The 10349-nt window shown below is 41.6% G+C and overlaps 1 protein-coding gene across 2 annotated transcripts; it reads left to right on the top strand.

Moving 5' to 3' along the window:
• The first annotated feature begins 3423 nt into the window (after positions 1–3423).
• On the top strand, positions 3424–9767 carry LOC109903669 (adenylate kinase 2, mitochondrial). Of its 2 annotated transcripts, none has more exons than XM_020500533.2 (7): positions 3424–3631; positions 6245–6370; positions 6557–6667; positions 6957–7051; positions 7409–7481; positions 8150–8354; positions 9577–9767. In XM_020500533.2, exons 1-7 carry the CDS (start codon positions 3533–3535, stop codon positions 9582–9584), a joined length of 717 nt encoding a protein of 238 aa, XP_020356122.1. In that variant the 5' UTR covers positions 3424–3532; the 3' UTR covers positions 9585–9767. The 2 variants fall into 2 exon arrangements, with proteins under 2 accessions (XP_020356122.1, XP_020356121.1); XM_020500532.2 differs by having other exon boundaries at positions 8150–8422.
• The last annotated feature ends 582 nt before the right edge of the window (positions 9768–10349 follow it).

Genomic DNA, 10349 nt, shown 5'->3' with positions numbered 1-10349 from the left:
AGTTAACAACTAAACCAAATGTAAATCAAAACTAGAAGTTGAACTAATGTCTGTGCCCAGAGAAAAGTCATTTGTCTTAGTAAACATGTTTTGACATACAGTAGGTTGTCAAATAAAGTCAATACAAAAGATCTTCTGTTGGATCTGACAATTAATCTTGATGGTTGTACAGTCATCTCAAATAAAACTGAAGGACCTTGGTGTTACCCTGGACCCTGATCTCTCTTTTGACGAACAAAGCAATAGTATTTCAAGGACAGCTTTTTTCCATCTACGTAACATTGCAAAAATCTTTAACTTTTTGTCCAAAAATGATGTAGAAAAGTTAATCTATGCTTTTGTCACTTCTAGATTAGACCACTGCAATGCTCTACTTTCCGGCTACCCGGATAAAGCACTAAACTAGGGCTGATTTCAAGATTTTACTGCTAACCTACAAGGATTTACATGGGCTTTCTCCTACCTATCTCTCCGATTTGGTCCTGCCGTACATACCTACACGTACGCTACGGTCACAAGACACAGGCGTCCTTATTGTCCCTATAATTTCTAAGCAAACAGCTGGAGGCAGGGCTTTCTCCTATAGAGCTCAATTTTTCTGGAATGGTCTGCCTATGAGAGATGAGAGATGCAGACTCGGTCTCGAACTTTAAGTCTTTATTGAAGATTCATCTCCTCAGCAGGTCCTATAATTGAGTGTAGTCTGGCCCAGGGGTGTGAAGGTGAATGGAAAGGCACTGGAATGACGAACCACAATGGCAGCGACGAACCACAATTGCAGCCTCTGCCTGGACGGTTCCCCTCTATCCACTGGGATTCTCTGCCTCAAACCCTATTATGGCGAGTCACTTGCTTACTGGTGCTCTTTCATGTTGTCCCTGAGAGAGGTGCGTCACTTGAGTGGGTTGAGTCACTGACGTGATCTTCCTGTCCGAGTTGGCGCACCCCTCAGTATTATGCCGTCAATATAATTTTATAGAAGAAATCTTGGTATTTTTTGGTAAACAGCTGAGGTGTGGTGATGGAGGAATGAGACCATCCATGACCACGAGATCAAAATGATAGTTTTAACCATGTTTTGACCACTAGGCTACCTGCCGCCCCATCAATTGTTAAGTGGTAGGCCTATTCATGTCGTTGGTCATCGTTTACATCCACACAGCTCTTTCTCTTATAGACATGTAGCTGAACTACATGAGGTATCTGATTAGTTTGATTAATAGTATGTATCTTAATTTAGAGAAAGATTATGGTTTTGATAGAAGTTTGTTGGTTTCCTTGTTAGTTGGTAAATTATTATTTGAACAACCTTTTTGCCTACAAAAACAACCATTTACAGTTGAAGTCGGACGTTTTAGGTTGGAGTCATTAAAACTTGTTTTTGACCACTCCACAAATTTCTTGTTAACGAACTATAGTTTTGGCAAGTCGGTTAGGACATCTACTTTGTGCATGACACAAGTCACAAATCGTTGAAGTGGGAGACTTTTATCTCCCTCACCAACTTTAAACATCTGCTATCTGAGCAGCTAACCGATCGCTGCAGCTGTACATAGTCCATCGGTAAATAGCCCACCCAATTTACCTACCTCATCCCCATACTGTTTTTATTTATTTACTTTTCTGCTCTTTGCACACCAGTATCTCTACCTGCACATGACCATCTGATCATTTATCACTCCAGTGTTAATCTGCTAAATTGTAATTATTCACCTACCTCCTCATGCCTTTAGCACACAATGTATATAGATTTTTTTTCTACTGTGTTATTTACTTGTTTATTGTTTACTCCATGTGTAACTCTGTGTTGTTGTCTGTTCACACTGCTATGCTTTATCTTGGCCAGGTCGCAGTTGTAAATGAGAACTTGTTCTCAACTAGCTAATCTGGTTAAATAAAGGTGAAATTAAAAATACAATTTTTTAAAAATCCACAATTGTTTACAGACAGATTATTTCACTTATAATTAAATTCCAGTGGGTCAGAAGTTTAGATACACTAAGTTGATTGTGCCTTTAAACAGCTTGGAAAATTCCAGAAAATTATGATAGGCTAATTTACATCATTTCAGTCAATTGGAGGTGTACCTGTTGATGTATTCCAATGCCTACCTTCAAACTCAGTGCCTCTTTGCTTGACATCATGAAAGAAATCAGCCAAGACCTCAGATTTTTTGTTGTTGTAGATCTCGACAAGTCTGGTTCATCCTTGGGAGTAATTTCCAAATGCCTGAAGGTACCACATTCATCTGTACAAACAATAGTATGCAAGTATAAACACCATGGGACCACACCGTCATGGGACCCTGACTCAGTTACACCAGTTCTGTCAGGAGGAATGGGCCAAAATGCACCCAACTTATTGTGGGAAGCTTGTGGAAGGCTACCCAAAACGTTTGACCCAAGTTCAACAATTTAAAGGCAATGCTACCAAATACTAACTGAGTGTATGTAAACTTCTGACCCACTGGGAATGTGACAAAATAAATAAAAGCTGAAATAAATCATTCTCTCTACTATTATTCTGACATTTCAAATTCTTAAAATAAAGTGGTGATCCTAACTGACCTAAAACAGGGAACTTTAACTTGGATTAAATGTCAGGAATTGTGAAAAACTGAGTTTAAATGTATTTGGCTAAGGTGTATGTAAACTTCCGACTTCAACTGTATATATAACAAATGCCTATATTTAGACACAAATAACAATGTTAATAATGATACCTATTATTATTTATTTATGGCGCTTTTCTTTACAAAAAACAATCTCAAAGCGAATAAAATCTAAACAAACGAACAACAAATGGAGATTGAATGTCTCAATTTGGATTCGAATGAAAGGTTGGGAGTTGAGGCTGTTTGGATTGAAAAGGCACTGCAGCTTCAGAAGGGGGTGCATCGACGGTAGAGCCAGAGAGAAACAAATAGTCTGACAAACAGACACGGAGCGCTTCGTCAGTGCACCACATCTGCTTCTCCACGGTCAGATCCTCCATAGGACCTGCTTCTCCGTAGGTACTGGTCCTCCATTGGCGAACATTTTGCGCCCAGCTGGGTGATGCCACGGCTAATGAAAAGGGTCCACATCTTGGCAGTGGTTAAGAACAGTCCCTGAGCCTCCTCTGCCACCTCTACACACAGCATTCAGTACTTGTTGTAATAATTCCCGACAAATGAAACCATAATATGACTTAATTAATAAATAATAATAATATACCATTAATATTAATAATAGAGATTTGTCTAACTGTATAACGAATAACAATGTTAATTTACATCTCTATGGTCCCTCACCAAAGAACATCCGTAATTGCATGTGCAAAACCCGGATGTTATATCAAGAAATTTGCTTACTGTTTCAGCAAATCAGCGTGTAGGACGCTTGACTGAGCCATCTAATGACCAATGAGAGGGAAGTATTGTCTAATAAGGGGTGGGCTTTAATCCTACACAGCAAGGAATAAGTCGCTGACACTTCCTTTCGTGGCCGAGTTGGCAGATAACAAAAGTGGCGCAAGGACGGTTAAAGTGAACATGGCCCCCAGCATGCAGTTGAACGATGCAGTGTCCGACGTAAAAAAGGGAATTCGGGCAATCCTTCTCGGACCCCCTGGTGCTGGGAAAGGAACACAGGTGAGTGAGTTATGCGAAGTGCAGGAATAGGAGACCGCATGGCCGACACTGCCACCTAACTGTATACACCTTGTCCTGAAGTTAATTCTGAATTGGCTTGCATAGATGGCTGGCTTTCCCAAGTTTCGTGTAATGAATTGGGTTTCTAGATCAGACGGATAAGGAAGTATAATGCAAGTTGTAGTTAGCTAGCCTAGCTAACAAGTTATGAGCACTTGTTAAATTGAATGTAGCCATTTCCCTTCGAACTAACGTAATCTGGTACTGACCAGTTTGATTTGTGAACTTGCAACACTTTGGCACATTGTATGAAGAGCCCTTTGAACTATGACTTTCAAAGTCCCATTAGGTGACTGTATGCTAATACTCTCCAGCTGGCCAGAGCCAACTACTTTCATTTGATCTAACCAGGTTCAATGAACGTGTAGACTATTGACTTCCCTGTCAATAAGCTCAGTGTAATTGTTATTTAGTTTCTGGGAGTCTCTGGTCCGGGAGAACAATAGGTTGTTCAGGGTTTTGTTTGAAATGTGTTTGGGCTGGAACAAAAGCTGGCACACCTGCAGCTTCCCAGGACCGAAGTTGGGGACGTCTGTAATTCCTTGCTGTAGTGGCTGGATAGCTGCACAGCATTGCCTTATAAAACACTACCATTTTTTTGGGTTGCACAGGCTGGTTAAAGTACTGTAGGGCGTTCAGACACAGTGCTTTCTGAAAGTATTCACACCCCTATTTGGTTGTTACAGCCTGAGTTTTTAAAAGTGATTTTAAGAGTTTTTTGGGGGTCAATGGCTGATGCATAATACCTTATGACGGGGTTCCCCCAACTGGGGGCTGGCCTGTGGATGGTTTTATTTGACATTCTTAAAAAAATTGATTGATTGAGAAGCTGGAATGTCTTGATTCTAAGTATTCACCCCCTTTGTTATGTCAAGCCTAAATAAGTTCAGGGGTAAAAATGTGTTTAACATGCTTTCTAAATTACTACCTCATCTCTGTACCCCCCAAATACAATTCTGTAAGGTCGTGCAGTGAATTTCAAACACAGATTCAACCACAAAGACCAGGGAGGTTTTCCAATGCATCGGAAAGAAGGGCACCTATTGGTATCTGGGTAACAATATAAATAAATAATAATAATATTTTTAAAAAGACATTGAGTATACTAATTACACTTTGGATACACCCAGTCACTACAAAGATACAGGTGTCCTTCCTATCTCAGTTGCTGGAAAGGAAGGAAGTCGCTCAGGGATTTCACCATGAGGGCAATGGTGACTTGCAAACAGTTAGCATTTAATGGCTATGATAGAAAACTGAGGATGGATTGACATTGTAGTTACTCCACAATACTAACCTAATTGACAGTGAAAATACAAATATTCTGAAGCAAAGCTCTAAAGTAATACTGCAAAAAATGTGGCAAAGCAATTCACCTTTAGTCCTGAATAGACAGTGTTACGTTTGGGTCAAATACAACACCTTAGAGTACCGCTATCTATATTTTCAAGCATAGTGGTGGCTGCATCATGTTATGCTTGTTATCATTAAGGCTTGGAGTTTTTCAGGATTTAAAAAAAAAGTTAACGGAATGGAGCTAAGCACAGGGAAAACCAGGTTGTCTGCTTTCTAGCAGACACTGGGATATGAATTTTCATTTTCTAAAATGAGGCCAAATATACACTGGATTTGTTTACCAAGAAGACGGTGAATGTTGCTCAGTTATGGTTTTGTCTTAAATCTGCATGAAAATCTATGGCAAGACTTGACAATGGTTGTCTAGCAGTAATCAACAACCAACTTGAGAGCTTGAAGAATGTTGATCAGCATAATGGGCAAATATTGTACAATCCAGGTGTGCAAAGCTCTTAAACTTAACCAGAAAGACTCACAGCTGTAATCGCTGCCAAAGGGGACTCTAACATGTGTTGACTCGGTGGTATGAGTACTTATGTCATTTAGATATTTCAGTTCCATACATTTTCTAACATTTCTAAAAAACATTGTGTCATTATGGGGTATTGTGTGTAGATGGGTGAGATTAAAAATATATATTAATCCATTTTGAATTCAGCCTGTAACACAACAAAATGTGGAATAAGTCGAGGGGTATGAATACTTTCTGAAGGCACTGTACTTGTGGTCTGGCTTGGAAGCTCTTAAGTATTTTGTCCCTTGGGGGTTTTGTCTTTAGCTCTCAGTTGTGGCGCAACCTGAACATCACTGTGAAATTGAAAAACAAAATGGCAACACGATTGTCTCCTTGAAACAACTGTACTGCGTGTGCTATGGCATTTAATTATTCAACCCACGTTTGTTTTTCCAGAAGTGTCCCATGCCCTCCCCACATACATCTAGACATTAGTCTCATGTCATGGGTGGAGGCTGGAGGGATGATGCGATCAACTATTAAGATTCAGCACGACTTGAATGCCTTGAAGGACTCCCGCCTGTTGTATTAGTTTGACATGTTGGGGGATGGAAATGTGTTGCTGTTCTTCTCTTCAGAGTTGTCAAGTTACACTTTTGAAACATGAGACATGGCTACATAAATGCTACCCTTGTTGCCTTTGCAACATTAGGCTTAATGCCAATAATCCCCCTCCCTCCCAGGCTCCTCGGTTGGCAGAGCAGTACTGTGTGTGTCATCTGGCCACGGGGGACATGCTGAGGGCCATGGTGGCCTCTGGCTCTGAGCTCGGCAAGAGGCTCAAGGAGACCATGGATGCCGGGAAACTGGTAAGATGTGTTCATATGTTAGTTCTGAATGTGTCTCTGCTCATTTTAATAGGAATGAATCTGTTTTGTGTCACTGGTTCTGTAGCTTAGTGGTAATCTGAGACCGGTTTACTTGGACCTCTGTCCCACTTGTGTGTTCTCATGCCATTTTTGTCTCACTGCTCATCACTGTCAACTTACTCATAGGTCAGTGATGAGATGGTGGTAGAACTCATAGAAAATAACCTGGACACGCCTCCCTGTAAGAAGGGGTTCCTATTGGACGGATTTCCCCGCACAGTGAAACAAGCAGAGATGGTGAGGATTCCTTGGTGCCTGACTCTATTTTTGCTGTCAATTCCCAGAGCAAAAGTGTCTCTTGCTGTTAATCAAGCATATGCAGTGATGTAGTGGTTAAACCGATTGCTGGTCGCGGGGAAAAAAAGGAGTGCTTCCTACACTTTCAATGCATTTTTATGCAAAAGGTGGGTTAACTGTCGCGCAAAATGAAAATGATGTGTAAACTGCGTTTACCCTCGACTATATCACTGGGCATATGAACCTGTTTCCTCCCTGCTCCCATGTTTCATGAGTCTCTCTCTTCTAGCTGGATGACTTGCTGGAGAAACGCACAGAGAAGCTGGACTCTGTGATTGAGTTCTCCGTCGATGACTCCCTACTGGTGCGCAGAATCTGTGGCAGGTAGGACCAAATATTGTATAGCGGGAGAAGAGAGGGTGCGACGTGCTGCGATGACCTGTGGTTTGAGCCAGTTATTATAGACCATTTGTTGGAGAAATTGTCATGAAATGGAGCAATGCCTCCTTAATCCACAACAAACAGTGATCTGTATTGAGGACACGGATTCATACAGAGGAAATAATGTGCCTATAGTCCATTCCAAATGTTTACATTCGCATGTCAAAAGGGGTCCTTTGTGTGGCCATTATGTGGTGTAAAATGTTGAATTGGGCCAACGGCAGTGTGGTTGGGCTTGCTGGAGGACTGTTGTTGAAATGGTGTTAAACCATGTGGCCCACTAACCTTCTGCCCCCTCAGACTAATTCACCAGCCCAGTGGTCGCTCCTACCACGAGGAGTTCAATCCACCCAAAGAGCCCATGAAGGATGACGTAAGTACCTTGCCGACCGTCCCCCTTTCTGAGTCTGGAAACCCTACTTCTATTGTAGAACCCAGAGGAAGCTGGTTGAATAATCCTCTAATCACATGTTTTCAAATGTTTCTGGGTCAATTTGCACTTCAAAAAGTGTGTGCCCGCTCAGTGTTTGAGCAAATATTCACTTTTAACGAGTGTGTTCTTATAGAAGTGTGTGTCATTCATATGAAGAATGTAGTGGCTCATTTGCAAACAAACACTCTTTCACAAGTGTTGTGACACAAAATCCCTTGGCTAGGAGTTTCTCCGTGCAGGTGGCTTTGCGCTCTTGTTACATATGCTCAGCACAGAAATGGCTTTCAACACAAAAATCAAAAGGGTTGTAGTCGGTGCAACTGGCTTGGAAATCTTTGACACCGCTCAAGGCCTTCACAAGCCCTTCTGTGTTCATCATAGATCCGAAAGGACTGGATAGGAGGTAATTAATATGGTAGAAGATGCACTTGACCATCTGGAGGGCTAGAGGGAGCCCTCACCATATTTCTTAAACCTATCAAATTTGTATAGATCTGTGAACACTGAAAGTGTAGGGAGGAAAAGAGAAATAAATAACGGGAGAGAAACCAATATGGTGCTTTTCAGTCATATGAACCCTAATGTCTTCTCTCTCTGTCCCCCATCAGGTGACAGGGCAGCCGCTGATGCGCCGCAGCGACGACAACGCGTCGACGCTGCGCTCGCGGCTGGAGGCCTACCACCGGCAGACAGTGCCCTTAGTCAAGTACTACAGCGCCCGCGGCCTGCACAAGGCCGTCAACGCCGCCCAGTCCCCCGACGTCGTCTTCGCCTCCATCCTCGCCGCCTTCTCCTCGGCCACAGCCGCCCCCTGTAAAGACCTGGTGCTCTTCGTCTAAGCTCCCTTCCACTTCAGTCGCTTCTTCACTCTCAGGACTCTGGTCCGTGCTCCTTTTGTCTAGCTTTCCAACTCTCCTCCTCGGGACTAGTCTGTGCTCCGTTCTCTACAGCTCTACTTTCTGGTGGGGTTTACTTGTATTTGAATGCGCTCCTCTACTGGGACTTTCCCCGGAAACTACAGAGAGTAGCTGATTTTATAATGGTCTGTACAAGTGTAACGTCCCCCTTGGGTCAGGTATACATTTTGGTGGAAATGTAGCTTCATTGTGATGGTCCTTGTACTTGGATTAAATTGAGCAAGCTGTAGGAAATATGGACGTGATTTAAAAATGCATTACAGTTAATGTAATACATCTTAATGTGATGTGTCCTCATTAGTTTGAAAAATGAATGACGGGGCTAGATGATGCAAATGTCAGTCAATTAATTTCTGAGTAATCTACTTGACTCTTGTACTTTGACACTTGGTGTGCATTGATGTTCTTTGGTTAGTGAAACTGAAAGCATGCCTTTTTTTTCTAGAGCATAGCCACAAACGAAAAGTACCTCTCATACCGATGTATATTTAGTTCCTGTTAACCAACACTATTTTTATGTTCCTATTGATACGATTTCCATCCCGCTCTATAAATGGGCTACCTGTTGACTCATTTGTCCTTTTTCTTTCTAGATTTTTGTCCCTTCTCCCTCTCTGTAGACAACTGTGATCTCTGCATTTGGATGAAACATCTGCATGCCGATTGTGACTTATCGCCTTTGAATGTGAATGCATGATGTTCTCATGGTAGTCAGAAAACAATAGCAGTTATATTGGCCAGTAGGCTTGCTGTGGGAATTTTCCTAGCTTGACTAGATAATGTTAAGTATCAAAACAATGACTATTGAATTCTGCTTTTAGTTCCTGTTGTCAAGTTTGATACGGGCAAATGATTGTTAATGTGGTGCTAAGTCAAGTTGTGGTGCAGTGTTAATTAAAACTCATGTAAAGCCTGACGGCTGACTCTTTATGGTAGTTAATTGCACTAGATGGACAGGATTGTTAAATTGAACACATACGAGGGCCTTTCTATGTCCAGTGGAGCAACTTGTCTGTACATGTTCTGCTTCTTGCTGCTTTGAATGACCCAAAACTCAGTATTTTGTTAGAATTTGCAATAGTCTCATGTTTAAATTCACCCTTTTCTTTTCCCCCCAGCTGTTTGAATCCTGGCAATGGAAGCAAGCGGAGGAAGGAGGAAATGTTGTACTGTAGCACTTAATTTTGAGATGTTTCTGGAGGATGAGTGAGCATAATGCAGTGCAATCTACTAGTAATTAGTGAAGCCATCTTGGAAGTGACTGATTGTTTTCCTTCTAATAAAAAGATGCTTTTCTACAATCATGCCATAATTTTGTAGCCTCCCTTTGTGCTGTATAACTAATATAATATTGCCTTACTTGCTACTAATATAACTCAACTGCAATTACCTCAATATCATGGTTTATATTGCATATGGTTGGGTGGCTGTCTTTATGGAACATAATACAGTTTGCATTGGCCTGCATAGTGATTGCCAAGTATGAATGTTAGCCAAAAGGTGTACTAGGGCTAGAAGTGTTTTCCCCCATCATGTTACCTGGTCAGGAAAATCTCTAAGTATTATTGACACTGAAAGATGTCATTTGAGGAACTGCATCCAAGTACATTGCGCTAGCACTCAATCATATCTGGAAAGTTGAAGAAAATTCAGTAGGCTACATTTCCCATATCTAATCGACTGCGCTAAGAAATGTCTTGTGATTTGATTTCAAATGATTTCTGGGAACTCGACACAAATAATGGTCCGCAAGTTCCAGGCGATGTCATTACACAGAACTCCAAATATTGACTTTTGCCTGGTTTATTTCCAAGCACTGTACATTCATTTTGAGCGTTCGATGGTGACAACACCACAGACGGGTGGGGTTTCCTTGTTCTCGGTTTGTGGC

This window comes from Oncorhynchus kisutch, linkage group LG14 (genome assembly GCF_002021735.2).
Source record: "Oncorhynchus kisutch isolate 150728-3 linkage group LG14, Okis_V2, whole genome shotgun sequence".
NCBI lineage: Eukaryota > Metazoa > Chordata > Actinopteri > Salmoniformes > Salmonidae > Oncorhynchus > Oncorhynchus kisutch.
This window is presented reverse-complemented; position numbering and strand designations above follow the sequence as displayed.

What these genes read in the sequence shown, in the direction of transcription:
- LOC109903669 (XM_020500532.2), top strand. Translation starts at nt 3,533, where the DNA reads ATGGCCCCCAGCATGCAGTTGAACGATGCAGTGTCCGACGTAAAAAAG. An exon ending in GTGCTGGGAAAGGAACACAG is followed by an intron (nt 3,632 to 6,244) that starts GTGAGTGAGTTA and finishes CCTCCCTCCCAG; the next exon opens with GCTCCTCGGTTGGCAGAGCA. An exon ending in GTGCGCAGAATCTGTGGCAG is followed by an intron (nt 7,052 to 7,408) that starts GTAGGACCAAAT and finishes CTGCCCCCTCAG; the next exon opens with ACTAATTCACCAGCCCAGTG.